Source organism: Lynx canadensis, chromosome A1 (genome assembly GCF_007474595.2).
Source record: "Lynx canadensis isolate LIC74 chromosome A1, mLynCan4.pri.v2, whole genome shotgun sequence".
Classification (NCBI taxonomy): Eukaryota; Metazoa; Chordata; class Mammalia; order Carnivora; family Felidae; genus Lynx; species Lynx canadensis.
Window position 1 is genome coordinate 101,730,822 of NC_044303.2, and position 18,891 is coordinate 101,749,712.

At 39.0% G+C, this 18,891-nt stretch overlaps 1 protein-coding gene across 7 annotated transcripts in view; it reads left to right on the forward strand.

Moving 5' to 3' along the window:
• Positions 1 to 18,891, forward strand: part of CSNK1G3 (casein kinase 1 gamma 3) — a 105,890-nt gene that overhangs the window by 74,996 nt on the left and 12,003 nt on the right. For 2 of the 7 annotated variants that reach the window (XM_030317156.1, XM_030317157.1), the window contains exons 9-13: positions 2,054 to 2,202; positions 4,189 to 4,284; positions 7,955 to 8,050; positions 17,870 to 17,976; positions 18,599 to 18,622. In XM_030317156.1, the coding sequence (XP_030173016.1) occupies positions 2,054 to 2,202; positions 4,189 to 4,284; positions 7,955 to 8,050; positions 17,870 to 17,976; positions 18,599 to 18,622 (472 nt within the window). The remainder of the gene's footprint in view (positions 1 to 2,053; positions 2,203 to 4,188; positions 4,285 to 7,954; positions 8,051 to 17,869; positions 17,977 to 18,598; positions 18,623 to 18,891) is intronic. The other 5 variants (XM_030317158.1, XM_030317159.1, XM_030317160.1 and 2 more) reach the window with 5 other exon arrangements.

The window sequence follows — 18,891 nt, forward strand, 5'->3', positions numbered from 1 at the left end:
CATACTTAGATGAGTTCACAGTAGGACTTAAAAGATGTCACCATTTGATGCATAGACCACAGGGTCAATTTTTAAATTGCTTTATTAAGATGGTATTAATAATAGAAGAAAGTCCCATCTTTTAATAGTGTTGACCGGTATCAGCCAAAATATCACTGACATACTTTTACTAAGTTAAAATATTTGCTGAGAAATGCCAACTGTAAAGTTTTGGCGTACTTTGCTAGTCACTTGAGTCTCCGTGCCATGCTCAAAGGGGGGGGGTGTGATTTAGTTTTCGAAGTACATTAAAATCTTACCAACCTTTCTACTCTTAGGCTAATGTTACCTGGGGGAATGGGGTTATGAAAATAGTTTTATTTTCATGTAGATTCTTGACAGTTCCGATTAAGCCAACCGAAATTCACTTGAGATTCCTAAATCAATTAAGGAATAAGAGTAATGTGTTACTAATGAATTAAGCAAAATGTGACCCAAACGTGAAGATAAAAGACTGAGTTCACAGCTTGCTTCCATATTCACAGGCTCTCCTGCACAGGGCTGGCCTTCTGGTGGTAGTCGTAGCAGCCACGTAATCTCAGGTAGCCCTTCCTCAAGCTTGCTTATATCGTTCTCAGACAGCAAACTTTAATTTTGTGTTTTTCTCCTTTGCTGTAACATCTAGAACTAGTAGGTTAAAAACAAAATATGGGTTGACCCTAGCAGTATAGGTGTAAGCAGATTGGCCGTGTGTTATTGGGAATTTCTGTACAGGCTTCCGCAGGAAAAAATGGGGTGTCAAAGTAAGTTAACCTGGTGTTAACTGGAAGGTGGAATGGTGAGAGTCACCCTGTGAGGACGGTCCTTGCTGGGTTCTGCTCTCACCACCCATTGGGCTGGGCGTCATCCTGTTCTTACTGGATCTGCACTGGATCAGAAAAGCACCCAGGAGTAACTTTCCATCTGTTACTACAGTGAATTTCTGTATCCTGATGGTGAAACCCTGTTTTACTAATTGCTCACCATTTTACCTCTTCACTTTCATGGCTTAAAAATACATGTCTCTAAAACATTTGGGAATTACAACGGCATGGAGAGATTTATGTATTACCAAAATAATTGTTAGATGACCAGAAATCCAAAGAAGAATTAAACTGTGTTTCTGTGTTCTATTTCTGAGATCTCTTAGCTTTATTTTGCTAGGTCAGTTGGTTAGAATTCTGTACATAGCCCAAGTTCAGAATGTGAATCCTCTCTGGGTTGTTTAGTGTATGTGACTAAAAGAAATCCAGCAAGGTAGTGCAGATACTTTCATATATAAACCAATTCCTACCACTATTTTCTTTTTTCTTTTCATTTTGTTTTGTTTCTTTTCTTTTGCTTTCTTTTCCTTTCCTTTCCTTTCCTTTCCTTTCCTTTCCTTTCCTTTCCTTTCCTTTCCTTTCCTTTCCCTTTTCTTTTTTCTTTTCTTTTCTTTTCTTTTTTCTTTTCTTTTCTTTTCTTTTTCTCTTTTTTCTCTTCTCTTCTCTTCTCTTCTCTTCTCTTCTCTTCTCTTCTCTTCTCTTCAGCTTACTTAGTATAATTGTTTGAACTGAATGACTGAAATGCCCAAGGCTTTCTTTGCTTTGAATCCCTTCATCCAGTTGACAAGTTAAATGTTCAGTTTCTCAGAACTTACATTTTTCCATAATATTTTTTTCCTACCAGTATTTTAAATAAATTAGCTGAGTAATGTGCTTGTGTTTAAATAATGATACGTTATTTTTAATTCAACCTTTAGTACAAGGTTTCTCTTCAAGCTAACAATGTAAAATAAAAGTTTTAGCCCTTCCTAATGAAATGAAGCAAATGTATTTGTTAAATGAAACCTCTCATTTTTCTTTTGACCGTATGTTTTTCTTGCCTTCTCTTCTCCTTTTTAACTTCATTTTGATTAAATGCCTAAAATTTGAAATTGCGTTAGAATGTTGTTACTGTTTTCGTGTTTTTATAACACTGTGCTTTTAAATATGATATTTTATTACCAATAAGTACATAGACAGGTGTGATCAGAATAATTTTTATTCCTTTCCAGAAGAAATGGCAACGTATCTTCGTTATGTAAGAAGGCTAGATTTTTTTGAAAAACCAGATTATGACTACCTAAGAAAACTTTTTACTGACTTATTTGATCGAAAAGGATATATGTTTGATTATGAATATGACTGGATTGGTAAACAGTTGGTGAGTACTTTATTCCTGTATAGTGAAAGATTATTTGTAGTACTTCATTTTTCACAGTACAGCTTCTTCAGTGAAAAGAGTTGAGACAAATACGTTTTTTTTAAAAGATTCATTTTAATGGACATTTTAAGTAGCCCCATACTAAAATTATTCCTTGAATTTTACAAAAATCCCACATTAGGACTCCTTACTTTTTATTTTATTTACTTATTTTTTCAAAGTTTATTTATTTTCTGAGAGAGAAAGAGAGAGAGCACAAGCCGGGGAGGGGCAGAGAGAGGAGAGAGAGAGAATCCCAAGCAGCATCTGGCTGTCAGTGCAGAGCCCAGTGAGGGGCTTGAACCCACAAAATGTAGAATGACCATTTGAGGCCAAACCAAGAGCTGTACGCATAACCGACTGAGCCACCCATGAGCCCCTGGACTCCTTGCCTTTTAAAGTAATGAGTTACTTTGCACTTTTCATTCCTGATTTAGTTCTTTAAATTTTTTTTTAATGTTTATTTTTGAGAGACAGAGCATGAGTGGGGGAGGGGCAGAGAGAGAGAGAGAGAGAGAGGGAGAGGAAGGGGGAGACACAGAATCCGAAACAGGTTCCAGGCTCCAAGCTGTCAGCACAGAGCCTGACGCGGGGCTTGAACTCACAAACTGCGAGTTCATGACCTGAAGAGAAGTCGGACGCTTAACCCTGGGCCACCCAGGCACCCTGTCATTCCTGATTTAGTTCTTAATATGAAATATATACTTTTTTTGCATAATGTCCCATTATTTTAAAAGATCTGTTATACATTTTGCTTATTTCAGCCATTTCTCAAAACATTTGTAATTTAAATTTGTAAGTTCTAGCTATACTAGCAGTTTTAGGCTATGTCTTGAAATAGATACTTAAAAATTGGAGTGTGTTTTGTGTTTTTAAAACTGTTCCAAGTTTTTATAACTTAAGAAAATTTATCTTGGTTATAACTAGGATTGGTGATCACTTATAAAGGGACTTGTCATTAAATTCTTTATTTTACTTATTTGTCTTTATTTTATTATTATTATTTTTTATTTTGAAGAGAGAGTGCACGAATGGGGAGAGGGGCAGATGGAGGGGGAGAGAGAGAGCGGGTCTCAAGCAGGCTCCATGCTCCGTGTGGAGCCTGAGGCAGGGCTCGATCCTACAACCCTGGGATCATGACCTGGGCCCAAATCCAGAATTGGCCGCTCAACCGAATGAGGCACCCAGGTGCCCCTAAATGTTTTCTTTGAAGAGGCATCTTTTAAAATACTTATTCTCAACAGTTTTTTTTTTTTTAAATAAGTATGAGTGTCGTACAAGATTTTCTTTACTTGTGGCTCACTGTTAGTGAATTTTTATCCGTATTTGGAACTACCAAACTCTCAGATTCACATGTTTTTGAACAATGGCTTATTGAAGTGTTTAATCTATATTTTTCTTTAATCCAAAGTGATTTGATTGTATGTGGTATCTATGATGTCAGCCTGAATAAACTGTGCTTAAAGTATTTATGTTAAGTTTTGAAATATATTTGAAAAATAAAAATTTTTGTACGTCTCTCCTGTGCCAGAATATTGACAGTAAGCCAGTTCATGACCTTATTTAAAAAAATCTTTTCCTCAATTTTCTAAAAATAATTTATTGTGTTTATACATTAGCTTTGAAATTGAGAGACATGCACACATACACTTTCATTTTTTTTTGATACGATAAAGTAACCTAAAAGTAAAGACAGCATTAGAAAGTCTTGTATTGATGTAAAAAAGTGAATACTTGATAAAATATCTAAATATTTTGAAAACCCTCTAAAGAGTAGCTGCGTTTCCCTTGTGTTAGCTTGTTATTTTTAATGACACAGTTCAAGGATAGTATCTTTTCTTCAGGCTTTAAGTGTCTTTAGTTTTTCCTTGATTCCCTTAAGCAGCTAAATGATTTTAAGTGAGACTTCTGAAATAGAGGGTATTGATGTTAACTATTGTATTGTAGCCTACTCCAGTGGGTGCCGTTCAGCAGGATCCTGCTCTGTCCTCAAACAGAGAAGCACATCAACACAGAGACAAGATGCAACAATCCAAAAATCAGGTTTGCTGCCCTTTCAGATTTGAAATGTCTAGATTTCCTTCTGTACTACCTTCTGAGAGCTTGAACATATTTGGTGGTTTACCATGCCCAGATGATAGCTTTATATGTGTGTGTATATGTGTGTGTGTGAGCGTATACACACATGTAGATAGATACCGAAGGATTGAAATACCTATTTTTTCTTCAATAGACAAAAGACAGATTATATACACACCCATATTAAAGATTGAAGATACATAGATTTGCAAGAAGTAAACCTACTCTTTACTAGTTTCCCTGTTCATTAGTTTAAAAGTCACATGAAAATGTGTAATCATAAATTTCTAATTAGCGGTATAAGTTGGTATAAACTTTGAGAATATTTGATATTCTGTTAGAATGAAAGTATTTGGATATGCTGTTGGAATAAATTGTAATAGCGGTTGGTATTTCTAACTATAGTCTGATTTAGTGGAAAGTAAGGAAAGTAAGGAAAACAGTGTGACCTGTAAGAAGTTGTTGTGTAATGAGCGGTTAAGAGCTCACTCAGTCTCTGGAATTGGGTAGACCTGGATATGACTTGATCCTGGAGAAATTACTCTATCTTTCAAAGCCTCAGTTCTCTCTTCTGTGAAACAGAAATAGTGATTGTTAATTCCTAGCATAATAGTAAGCATTCAGTAAACCTCCTCTCTCAAGGCTGTTATGATTATTATAATAAACTCATAAATAACTATGTTGCCAAGCAGTGTAAGCTCGATCACATGAAACATACTAATATAGTACCATGAAGGATCACTGAGTATGTGGCATTTATAGAAATTTCATGGAGAAGGTGGCTTTTGAGATGAGCCTGAAGAATGAAGGGAATTTTTAAAGGCAGATGAGGCACAAGGCCATTTTGGGGGAGAGTAAACAGGGTAAGATATGAAGCAGAAGTTGAAAAATGTAGGAGTTTGAGGAATAGTGAGCTTTGCAGTTTGCTTGGAGCCCAGAGTAGGTTTGAGGCAAAGCGTAGAAGATAAACGGGCAGCGAAGAGTGTGTGTTTCCTGGGCAGGGTAATTGAAAGCTGTTGAAATTTTTGTGAAACGAAGCTTTATTTAACCCATCTTTGACCTGAAACATTTTGCTAATTTGGGTCTTTAGAATTTTCAGTTATAACCCTTTCTGGGGAAGGATCATGTTAACACATGATCCTTAGCCTTTCTTCCTCTTCTGTCTTTTATCCCACTGGAGTTCCATTGAGTTAAACAAGAGATGAAAATCAAAGGAAAAAACACAACTTATTAAAAATCATAGCAAAATAAAGTGCTCCATTTAGGGGATATTTAAAACCATTATGCTTTAACGTACAGCCACTTTAAAAAGAGTAGTTTTAGAATTTTGCCTTAGAAAAATTGGGACAGGAACCGGTCTTCTATAGAAGTTACTTCATATATAAATTACTACTCGTTGATAGCTTGAATACTCTGGTAAGGTGCTGCCTATAGAAAGAAATGGCTCCAAAGTCCAAACTTAGGGTTGGTGTTTTATAAATCACAATTAATTTCTCATTGGGATGAAGAGCAGTAATTCATGTTCTCTGGAAATCACTACTTGAGCTATTAGGTATCACAGTAAGTGAAGTTCTTATTGTCGAGTACAGTTAGATTGTAAGTATTTTCAAGTTTAAGTTCTATATGGTTTAGACTTGTCTTCCTAGCTAGATTGTGAGCTTATTGGGGGTAGGAACCATATTTTGTGTGTGTGGAGTCCTTGTTGCACTAAATGTAGGGAGTCAAGTTTTGTTTTTTGTTTTGTGTTTTTTCAGGAAACCTGTTAGGGTAGCTTATATATTAAACTTGAAACCTGGCTATGCAGACTGTCCTCATAATGGAAAACTCAAAAACGTTTCCTAAATACCTGTGAAGCAGTAGACAAATATTTCAGTCCTATGAGAAACCCAAAGTTGACAGTCTCAAGAGAACGTGAAATTGAACGGCTGAAATGTTGTAATGTCCCCAGATACACAGTTTGTAACCTGAAGTCGATGGTTGAAGTTGCGGGTTTCCTGAAATTTTAGACACAGTGTCACGTGCACGTGACAGTGGATTCTGAGGCGAGGCTGTTGATAGAGCTTTTACTGTCTTCTGAATGCAGCCCATGACCCTCTCATGTCACCTGTTGTTCTGGGCAGCATGGAGGTATTTGTCTCTATTTCAGCAGCATTTTCCTTCTTTCTTCTTCAGATTCATTCTCATCTAATTTATCTCAATTTAAGCTACACACCTGCCAGATTTGGGTCATGAACATGGAGGGTTTAATGAAAAGGCCGAGAACTCTTGTAATTGTTTTGATAGACATACTTCATGCCATCTCACACTTCGTACATAACTTGGCCTTGTGCAGTTTGTTTGGGAACCTTAGTGGTGGAACATTTATTCATTGTGCTCCTTGCACTTAACATCTCTTCCTGCCCAGGGTTGCTCTGGCTACTGATAGGCTCAGGCTCCCGACAGCCTAGTATACTTGGTGGATTGTGGCACGTTGTTCTTTTTTGTGGCAAGTTTTTCTTGACTTAGGTTGAAAAAGAGAGGAAGAAAGGAGGACTGAAGACTTGAGAACCTGTGTAATTGTATTAAGGAGCTAGGTAGTACTATGGGCAGAGCAGAGCAGTTGGCTCTTGAGTTTGAATCCCTGCTGTATTTTGCAATTTCTGTGATCTTAGGCAAGTATTTAAAGTCTCAATCTCTTCATCATTAAAATGAGGATAATACTCTGTATCTCAAGATGAGATAACACCTACAAAGAAGCTAATGCAGAACCAAGTTGTAAAAGAATTTTAAATATTTTATCCCTTGCCCTTCTTTTTATTAGTGTCATCCACATTTTCCTGAAACGTACACATTGACCCCTCTTAAGCAACTCCTGATTCTGCTGGTAGATTATTAGTTTGTGGTTATTGCCATGCACATTTGCCGAGTCATGTAAAAGCATCAAGAATTATCAGCCTGTCCTGGGAATGGGTTCCTTAATTTGAACCAGATAAAAAGAGGTGAAGGAAGCAAAGGGATTCATTGAATAAGTATGAGTGTCAGTGAGCAACAACAAAAAATTGCTCGTCATATACATTTAGTGTTCTCTTTAACACTGTTCCCTTTTCACAGAGCTTTTCTGTTTTCTCATATTAACCTCACAATCAGAAACATGGTACTAAGCAAGAGAGAAAGATTTTTTAGGATCTAAGTACAGCTATTTAAGGACGATCTTTTTTAACATTGCCAGAAGTAGTCCCTCATCAGAAAACCAAGGGGGACCTCTACTGTAAGAAAATAATACTGGATGGCATCGTAGTACTTCTGTGATTTATTTGGAATGCTTTCTGGGGCACATCATTTTTTACCTCCCTGGTTCTTTGTTAACTTCACTTACAAAATTTAAGGGTGGAGCCCATGGTATCTCAAGTCCTTTACCTTCTAAATTCTATGGTTCTGTTTTACTTCTTGTGGTTGATCAATACCTAATAGTAGCCATTTAACTAAGAACCTCTCCACATCCAGTACGCAAAGGTAACTGCAGCTGTGATTCAGAATAGTGAGGGTATTTTAAATTTCCTTTTATACATTTGTTTTCTCTATTATAAGGATGAGATGTTTAACATATTGGGTTTTTCTTCTTCCACGCATGCCACATGCATTAAATAAATGGCAGTCGGCAGACCACAGGGCAGCTTGGGACTCCCAGCAGGCAAATCCCCACCATTTGAGAGCTCACCTTGCAGCAGACAGACATGGTGGCTCGGTACAGGTATTTTCTGATTTTTGCATGAGTGATTATTTCCCAAATTTATACAACTAACCCTTTTTTGAAACTCATGGCATGACTTCATATCCTAATGAAAAACTTGTTGCTGAACTCTCCATAATCCTATTCCTTTGTATTTAACCAAAAAAGTGAAATTAACATGGCCTAGAAAGACCACCAGCGAGAGATACTACGATTTTACCTTTGTTCGTTTTTGCAAGTGTAATCAACAATAGTTAGGTAAGTCATACTCACAACAGGTTAGAAAGACAAACTGTATTGTGTGAAATATGTGTTAAGCTTGATTTTCCAATAATAAGCTCAGTCTTTTTTAATGTAATAGAACACTTTCATATCTTTTTTCCCTTTTGTTGATTTTGCCTTCTTCAAACTTAAGTCAGCTAAATAGATAGGAAACTTTTCCATTCCTTCATACTCAGAATGTACTTTCTGATTAACTGGTCAAATAAACATGACCTTAATTTTTATAAAGGTTTATTTTGTTTGTATTTGTAGAAAATAGCAGATGGAGAAAATAATTTCAAGGGCAAGTACTTATTGAATGCTCCCTTCAACTTTCTTTATAAAAATTTAAAGCAGTCCTTCATTTATTTATTTATTTTTGATGTGTTCATTCCCGGACCCGTTTTCTGTGCACTTAGAGATAGTTATATCTTGCCCTCTCATGCCCCCTGAATTTCCATCTTTTGTGTGTATTGTAGAAAGAGAAAGGTTGCCAAGTCTTTTATTTCTTTTAAAATGCCAGCTTAAGGTAATTTAAATGCTGGTTTAAAGTAATTGAGATAATAAATGTTATCTCAGTCCATTTCAATTTAGAACTTTCTTTAAAAGTTTTGACTTCTTTCTCCACGTATTTCCACTTGAATAATTTTCCATTATGCTTTACCAAATTTGCATTTTTCTTAGTGTGTATCTATATATATTTAGTTTATTGGAGCTCTGCTCTGGATTTTAGTCTTTCTTGCTTTGAATTCTAAAAAATCCATTCTTGATTAAATCTCCTAAGTTCTCGTGTTTTTCTCACATTAAATCTTAGAGGCAATTTAAATTACGTAACCCAATATTTTTATAGAACTTTGGAGTATGTGGAACTTTCAGTCCTGCGTAACAGAGATATTTGAAGAGTTTATAAAAATTTAGACTGAGGGACTCAGAGACAAGGGTGCCTGAATTGTAACACTTTATTATGACTCCAATTCATATCCTTGGAAAAGTTAATGGAGCAAATTACATTTAGTTTCATAACACAAACTGGATTGTGTATGTGTCTGTATATGTTTACACGTTTCTAAAATGTTCTTTGTTACAATAGCAGGTGTCTTGCTCAGTGTTCAGGGATGTCACAACAGTTAAGACACTATTAGAAAGCTTTCCTACCACTTCTGTGCCATTACCACTCTTGTATTTTCTTAGTTTCTTTTGCTCTGTGGGATTCCCAGAGGTAGCTCATGGGATCTCTGGACAATCAAAGGGTGAATGAGTTTGATTGTGGGCTCATGACTCTGGTATTTTATGTTCTCTTTTTTCATATGTTCCCAAAGAGTCGTTTCAACTCTGGTTCTTTCTCATCCCCTCTTCTTAAAGCTTCTCTTCCTACAGAGACTACTTCTGGCTTTATCCTAATATGTAATAAGTGATCAGTTTTACTTCCTAGAATTCTGTATTCATAAGTAAAACAAAAAATTTTCACTATTTTCATTGACTTCCTGAATTTATTTTACAACACTATGTAAGCTGACATGATGGGACACTAAGCCAATTTGACTCCTGTGAAAAATTTACTGGCAGAGTAAGTAGGCTCATGCCTGAATCTTGTTCTATCCTAAAATATTGACTTCATTTATGCTCTGTGTCCTCCCCACTTAAAAAGTTGAAAAAGTTACAACAGGACACTTGTGTAATTGGACTAATAAAATTGTAGTTTAAAACTAGTAATAGGAGGAAAGAAAGGTGCCTAAAATCCGAGGTAATGTGATAATTATAATAAATGAATACTATGTTTGTTTCTGAACAAAGGAATCTTGTCTGATAAAGGGAAGAGATAAAGAGAAAAACCTTTTTGTTAATACACAAGTGTGAGGATAATTTCCTTGAGATTCTTTGTGTGATGATCATTACATGACCCATTGGACAAAAGTTTCCAATGTTGACTTCTTATGGCAAGTAAAAAATTGCCTTCAACAAATATTAAGGACATGTTATCCAGTAGTTTCTTAGGAAAGACGTTACCATAATAAGTAAAGAGCTCTCTGGTGATAAGTAAATACAGTACACATTTAGGATATTTGGAAGCAGAATCAAGAGTTACCCCAAGTGAGCGATTTGGGGCCCATGGCATCCATTCTGCACCTATCACTGCACCCTTTCCTGGAACTCCGAACTGCTCTCAGCACGGCACCTCAAAGCATTCCAGGCTGCTTCTGGTTGACATGCAAGATGAAACGTCTTGCCATTTTGACCTACAGAAGGATCCTCACTTACTCATTATTTCGCATGCACTTTTTTTTTTTTTTTAATTTTTTTTTTTCAACGTTTATTTATTTTTGGGACATAGAGAGACAGAGCATGAACGGGGGAGGGGCAGAGAGAGAGGGAGACACAGAATCGGAAACAGGCTCCAGGCTCTGAGCCATCAGCCCAGAGCCTGACGCGGGGCTCGAACTCCCGGACCGCGAGATCGTGACCTGGCTGAAGTCGGACGCTTAACCGACTGCGCCACCCAGGCGCCCCTCGCATGCACTTTTAATAGGAGCTGAATAGTGGAGTCCAAATATGAACGCCTTGTTTTTCCAGAATTACTATATGCATTACAGATCAAACAGATAGGTTGCCAAGGTGATTTCACTGTGTTTAAGAGCGCAAGCCCTGGAGTCAAATTCGAGTTCACATTCTCTGCCTTATATTATTCATCAGTAAAATGGAAACATTAATAACGCCTCTATCTCATTGTTTTGTCATGAGAACTTAAAAAGTATTTAGCATAGAAGGTGGGGCTTATGAAATACTGTATACTAGAATAATCTGTTGCTTTTTCAGATTAAGAAACTTGATTAGTGTCTGGGAAGTGAAGTCTAGTGGTACAGCCCAAAGAACGCATTGTCAAAGTGGGATTTATCTAATTTTATTCAATATCTTTAGTGTAATCATATTAATTCACTGACCAGAAGGCTCCAGCTATACATTGGATAAACTTTTCCCACTTGAGAGATTAAAAATAATATTTAAGTATCTGAGGACTTTATTTTGCATCTGTTCTTGGCTTATATGTGTTTTGGGAAAGTTCCCAGGGCAGTCAGCTTGCGCCCCTTTCCGCTTCCTTTAGAATCCTTGGTAATAAATATGGCTGAGAAACTTAGACCCATTACTTCCAGTTTCTTGGCCATTACATTATTCTGCAAATTTATGTAAATGTCTACTAGGAGGTGCTAGGCACCCTGCTGGAGTCTTTGAATAAAAAGGAGGAGTAACAGATACAAGGTGCCTGTTCCCATGGACCTTTCAGTCCATGGGGAGGGTTAATTAAACAGGCGGTGTGATAAGTGGAGAAAGTACAGGGTGCTCTAAGAATGTATAGGGAAGGACCTAACGGATTTTGTAGGTTTAGATTTCCTGGAAAAAACAATCTCTTTTTTACCTGAATCTGTGTTTTCACCTGTTTTTAACGTGCAGAATCAGTAGGGGTTACCGGTTGAAGAAGGGAGAAGGGTCAAGGGAAGACGGTCCCAGGCAAGAAAACAACACATGTAAGGTTGTGCAGGAGAGAGAGGCTTTACACTAAGCAAATGACTCCCGTCCATTCAAGCTGGTGTGCGTGTTGAGAAATGAGACTGAGAGGTCAGCAGGAGAAAAATCATGAAGGACCTAACAGGTCCTGTTATTAAATTTGTACTTTATTTGAGAATGTTGGGTGGCCGTGAAGAGATAAGCAGGATAACCCGATTAGTGTTTTTTCTAAAGGAGACTTCTGCTGGAGACTAAACTGGAGGGAGGAGAAGTCTAAGGCAGGTCTGGCCGAGGGAAGCGATGGGCAGCGGAGATGAAAAGACGGGAGAGGTCTGGAGAGATACTTAGCAGGTAGAATCTAGTTTCGTGTGGGGGCTGAGGGAGGAGGTAATGTCATTTAGCCCTTTTTGATCCCTTTCTGCCTGGTGAACCAGGATCTCCAAAATGAGCTTTTATTTATTTTTAAAAATTTTATTTATAGAGAGAATGCGCAAGCAGGGGAGGGGCAGAGAGAGGGAGAGAGAGAGAGAGAGAAAAATCCTAATCTTCACTGTCAACACAGAGCCCGATGCAGAACTCGATCTCACGAACCGTGAGATCATGACCTGAGCAGAAATCAAGAGTCGGATGCCTACCCCACTGAGCCACCCAGGCGCCTCCAAAATGAGGTTTTAAAATGTACCACTGGCAGCAGGCAGTGCTCATATCGCATCCCCTGGGAGCCATGCCAGTGGCTGTAGCATGACTCCCTGGACACCAGGCCACCTGAGAGCCTGGTCTGGAGAGTGGACAGGTGGTTTCTGCCAGAGGGAGGAAGACAAACGGTAAGGGGGCTCCTGGCAAAGTACGTGAGATGGCGCAGCTCCTGATGGTTTGGAAATCTCCTCTAGTTGTACAGCCTTGGGTTGCAGTTAAGGAACTCCGTGGCTCCGTCCCCCTCCACCGCCCGACCGGGGGGGGGGAAGGCCAGAACCGCAAACAGTGCTGCTGTGTTGTGCAGCCAGGTCGCGGCGATGGCCACGAAAGCGTGACGATTGTCGTACCGGGCGCTGTGATGTTGTAGTCAGCATGACTCGAAAAATACAAATGCAGGTGATGATAGCAGGAAAGAGACAAGCGTCTTTTGACAAGGTAACATGTATGGTTACAAGTCTCAGGAGTCAGTACCACATCGCAGTCAGTCCTCCGTTGTGCCCGTCGTGAATACTGATCTGTCTAAAACACTGCAAATAACCAGTGTCAGCTTTCTTCATCAAATCTTTGAAAATACGGAGGTACTGACAAGGGGGAGGAATGAGTGACCAGTACAGTCCTATCTTTCTGTCCTGTTTTCCAGGGCACTGAAATCTGCTAGGGGGAGGTTGTGCAGGGAGAGTCGTGTGCCTTCAGGAGATAAGTCATTTCCAGCTCAGCTCCTGCCGTTTATCTCAGGAGACTCTTTGTCCCTGTGCCACTGGGGTAAATCCGCATTACAGGTTTGCTTTCAGATTCTGCTACCGTAACATTTCCAGTAACATCTCTAGAGCCTCGAGTACTCAAAGAGTAGAGGGCTCTGCTTAGGACTTGCATCAGCGGAAGTGAGATTGAAATCCATTTTGGTGCATCTTTGCCGAAAGTCCGTGAGGATGTCCCTGTGCCTTCAGGATGTCAGTTGGAAATATCAAGAGCATCAGTTAGAACTGTCGCTCTAGGTTTTAGAATATGTAAGAATGTTGGTTCATGTGGTAGGTGTGAACCCTGACCAGGGTCCAGTGATCTCTTTGGAAATTGTTCTAAACTATGTCTTCATTTCTTAGTGTGCTTTCTTACAGATGACTTTTAGAAAAAGCTTAGGGCGTAAGTGAGATATATAACATTTCAGTATTTCTAGTATATTTACTGGCTGGATGGAGATCTGGTTAATGAAGACAGAGAGCCTGTACTATGCACCTGGCAGCATGCTTACCATAACTCAGATAGAAATTAGGAAGGTGGTAGTATAACTCGTTTGTATGAGGTCACTGGATTTGGAAAGTAAATTAATTGGCCTTCTAAAGTCATTGATGACAAAGGTAGCGTGTGTTGTCTTTGTACTCAAAAGTCTATGAGAAGGACTTCTTTTGGAATCAGGTATAGTGGGCAGCCCTTAAGTGAACCATCGGTTATCTCCCACACTTAGCTGCAGGCTGTTTCCACATTCTCTCCCCTTAAACTCCGCTTCATCTGGTTGCCTTCTTATTTCTTTTATTTTTCCGTAACCTCTTAAAATAAAAGTTAGACTGAGTTTCTTATCACCGTGAGACTATCAGAGAACATTCCTTTAAGAACAGCAAGAACAAAACACCCTGTAAAACACCTGAGTTATTTTTTCAAATGTCAGAGTTGAAAGCAGCTGTCATCTTAGATACGCTTTTGTTACAAAAAATCAGCCATTGGATGCTAATATTTCGTGGACTTGCAGGTTCTAGTTCAAGTTATAATTCTAGAAATGTCACATAAATGAAATCATTCTTCAGAATTTGGTTGATAAAAATCATTTGTGTGTATGTGATCGATTTAGGTCTCCAGGAATATAATGACATAGCATTTATAATACTATGTCTTTGGGTTTTTTTTTTTTGTGGTGTTTTGTTTTTTTGTAAAATCCCCCTTTGCAAAAAGACCTTAGTTTTCTTAAGCGAAAGCAATTTTACTGCCCTGACATACTCTTATGTCACCGGTATTAAGTAGGCTGCTTTTTTCAACGTTTATTTTTTTGGGGGACAGAGAGAGACAAAGCATGAACAGGGGAGGGGCAGAGAGAGAGGGAGACACAGAATCGGAAACAGGCTCCAGGCTCCGAGCCATCAGCCCAGAGCCCGATGCGGGGCTCGAACTCCCGGACCGCCAGATCGTGACCTGGCTGAAGTCGGACGCTTAACCGACTGCGCCACCCAGGCGCCCCAAGTAGGCTGCTTTTATAGGAGAACTCTGTTACCACGTTGCTTCTCTTCTTAGCCTGGGATGTTAGCCTCTTCTTAGAGAGTTAGGGAATCTGGGAAAGCAAAGAAAAATTACATTAAAGAAGGATATAATGGAAGATGTTATTTCCTTCTGGTCTGGTTCTGGTTGACCACGTGGAATGAGATTGGAAACATTTCAGTAGAATAAAGCTTATTAGAGTCAGGTAGGACTTTGTGTGAACTGAAGTAAGTCGGATTATATAGTCAGCATGCTCTTACAGTTGCTCTTGCTGGAAATTTAGAATACGTGAGGTGTAAATTTTCAATTATGCCACTTAAAGTAAGGGAAGACATGTTCGAGGAGCTGCCTATAGGTTGAGACGGGATCCGTCCAAGTGTCTAGGGCTGTGGAACACAGAGAAGGAAGAGAAACCTGTGAGTATTACGTGGAGAGAAGAGCAGTGGAAATTGTTCAGTGAACTGTTTATCTTCTGTATGCAAAGCATCCTGAAAATTACAGATAGTGGCGAGTACAAGAGTATAAGATAAGAATCCTGCTCTCCTTTGTAATTCACTGTAGGAACTCTGACGTTGTAAAAATTAAGAATAAAGAGCTTAATTACGTTTGATAATTAGAGCAAATAGCGACTGTTAGGTGTTTTCAGAAAGAGGGAGAAATAAAGAGAAAAAATTGCCTTGGAACTCAGTAGAATGCCAGGAAGGAGGAAGCTGGTGTCTCAACAGGGGGGCAGACTTAGAAACAAATGGGAGTGTTCCTCTCCTGGGGTTGGTTGTCTCTGAAGATGACCTGGGTGGTTTTTGTGTGTTTTTCAGCCATGGCCACAAATGTAGTGTTCATTTGTAGGTAGTAGATCCACATAGGATATAGGAACCTCAGCCTCCATGATTCCTGCATTAATCTAGATTTGTAGGTTGACGCATAGTTGCTTTTCCTGGCATGTTGTGACCTCTTATTAAGAACATGTGAACTAGTGAAGTTTCAGCAAAATGGGGGCTCTGTAAATGGACCCAGTAGCCAGCTGTCAATGTGGTGTCCAGGCCCATGATACGTTAACATTATTTTTCTTATGACGAGGTCAGGTGGGGGAAGCAGCAGCCTGATTCTTCGCTTTTGAGCCTGGAGTCCAGTCTGGGAAGATGGTAGGGGTTACTGGAAATTGGAACCATAGATACAGGAAGAGAAGCACATTTAAGAGGGAGTATGAGAGGTTCGATTTTGGAAGTACTGAGTTTGAGGTACCGAACTTGGTCTGAGTGAGTGTGTGGGTCGGTGGTTGGCTCAGCAGGTGCTTTACGTAGGGGTTGTGGCTGAAGCCACAAATGCAGGCAACACTTGCAGAGTAGTGGTGGCCGCCATTCATGGAGCTCGTATTACATGCCTGTCACTGCGGTTTACATAGCGATTCCATTTCATCCCCGTATCAGGCTTGTTAAATAGATATTCCTGTTTCCCATTTCATAGTTGAGCACACTGAAGTTCAGCACGATGACATATCTTTCCTGGGTTGCACAGCTGTTAGAGCTAACTTTTGTTTCTAGACCCATCTTACTCTAAAGTACCAACTGGTGCTAAGTGATACAGGAATGTACAGGAAAATGCGGACCGAGCAAAGAGCAACTGAATCTATTTTCTAGGAATCGGTAACCTTTAAGAGCAATCTTAATAGAAATCTGATGTAGGGACAGAGTACAGATTGTAGGAAGTTAAGGAATGAGTGAATGGCAGATGAAAGTGTTAAGACTGTTGTTTTGAAGAAGTTTAGGGGAAAGCAAGAAATAGGATAGTAAGATGACTTTGTACGACCAAGAGGATTGGGGAGAATGTGGGTGTTTTGCCATGATTTTTATTTTGTTTCAGGATTTCGCTCATCCTTGCATGCATTCATTCATTCATTTATTTCAACAAATATGTATTGACTTCTTGTTCTGTGCCAGGTATAGCGGGTAGATATAGAAGGGAGCAGTACAAAATTCTTGCTGTCATGGAGCAGGAGGAGGTGGGAGTGGGTGTCAGTCCACATAATCAGAGGACCACCTCTGAGTAAATGCTATACAAAGAGTTAGCAGTAGAGTATAACGTGACATAGTGTGTCTGAATGGAAGTCTTAGATTGTGTGACAGAAAAGGCCTGCTTTAGAAATGTTCTCTGAGAATCTGAAAGATAGGAAAATGGCCATTCAGCAGGAAGAGAGTTCAGGCATTGAGATGATACCAAAGCCTTAAGGCAGGAATAAGTTTGACATACTGGATGGAGGCTAGTGAACAAAGGAAAAGGTAATAGGAGGTCAAGGGGTAGGCAGGGTTCAGACGTGGCGCTTTGTAAATTGGGGTAAAGAATATGGATCTTTATTTTAAGTGAAACGGGAGGTTGACCCTTGAAAAGATTCAAGTAGATAATTATACGTGATCTGATTTCCATCTTGAAATGAGCGCTCCGGTTGTCATGTGGCCCGTCCGTTAATGGAGGGTAGGGACAGGTGAGAGCAGGACTAGTTAATAGGTTGTTGCTCTCATATCCACAAGAGATCATTGAGGTGGCCTGAACCACAGCCCTGGTGGTAATAGAGGTGGCCAGAACTGATTGGTCTGGGGCTGTGTTTTGGGGGAGGATTTAACAGGCCTCGCTGATGGATGAAATGTAGGGTTTCAGTCTGAGAGTGGAATCACAGTGACTCCTGGATCAGGGGCCTGACCAGCCAGGTGAAGGAGTCGGCAGGAGGCAAGGGAGACCCAAGCAGGGGGTGCAGACAGAAGCACAAGGTCTGTCGGAAGGAGCCGTATGGATGTTCACAAAGGGACCAGTTAATGCCGTAGCCAGGTGCCTAGGGAGATGGGCACACCTGGGGGAACTGATGGGACTGGAGCAGAGGAATTAGCCTTAAAAATAGAGGCAAAGAGACAAGACAGAAATTTCAAGATGAAAAGGGAGTTAGTTGGAAAAGCCAATATTGGATAGCCTTGATTTTTCATACAATATTAGACCTGTTACTTTATTCAGTTATGAACAACTCAACTACATACTAATTGTTTTGTGTTCTTCGTATTAACTTTCTAATTTGCATACTTTAATCTTAATTTTTATCATTGTATAATCTGTTACTTTGTGTATATGTAATTTTTTTTTTCTTTTCGGCAGGTTGTAAGTTCGACAAATGGAGAGTTAAACACAGATGACCCCACCGCAGGACGTTCAAATGCACCCATCACAGCCCCTACGGAAGTAGAAGTGATGGATGAAACCAAGTACGGATTTGTTTTCCTTCTTTGTTCTTAAACTGTGCATGTTTGAGAATTATAGTCATATACAAGTATTCCTGGAGACTTTTTTTAAGGGAATAGGTGCATGCAAAACAAGTGATATTTGTAGTTATTTTAACCGCGAAGTTGAAACTAGTGCTATTTCAGTAAATAAGTTTTACAATACAAAAATAATTATTTAGGAACTGTGCTCAATTTCTTACTTAGAATTAACAGCCTGTCTTTAGCATTTTATTTTTAGGAGCGTTGATGCATGAAAATTATTTCCATAGGATAGATGCTCGTTTTTTTTCTGTAAGCATAAGAATATTAATTTTATAGTATGCTGCATGTGTTTATATTAGTTTCACAGTAGTTCTTCTACGAATGTAAATGATAAAGCTGCTTGGAAAAAAATTAAGCATGAAAAACAATGTGATGTTTTCAATGTGGGCTACTTCTGATGATCTCTTTCTTTCTCTCTCTCTCTCTCTCTCTCTCCCTCCCTCCCTCCCTCCCTCCCTCCCCCCCATTCCCTCTCCCTCCCTTTCTCTCTCTTTTTTCCTTGTATTTTTTTTCTTTTTCTTTATCTTTCTTTCTTTCTTTTTTTTTTTTTTTTTGTGTATAGCTGCCAGAAAGTGTTGAACATGTGGTGAGTTTGCAAGTGTAGGCAGGCAGAAATAGCTCCCTTGACTGTCATTTCAAAGATTTTTGCTTTTTTAAAAAAACATACCTTTCAACATAGAAATTATAATTGGTAAAAGTTGTTCAAAAACATTTGGTGTCATTTATTTGAGGTCTGAAAAGCAAGAAATAATTGTTTGAGGAGCTCTTTTGCCTGCTGCAACTTTTTTTTTTTTTTTTTTTTTGCTTTTTTGCTTTTTTGCTTTAAGTGACATAGACTTGGGGGCACTTTTTAAT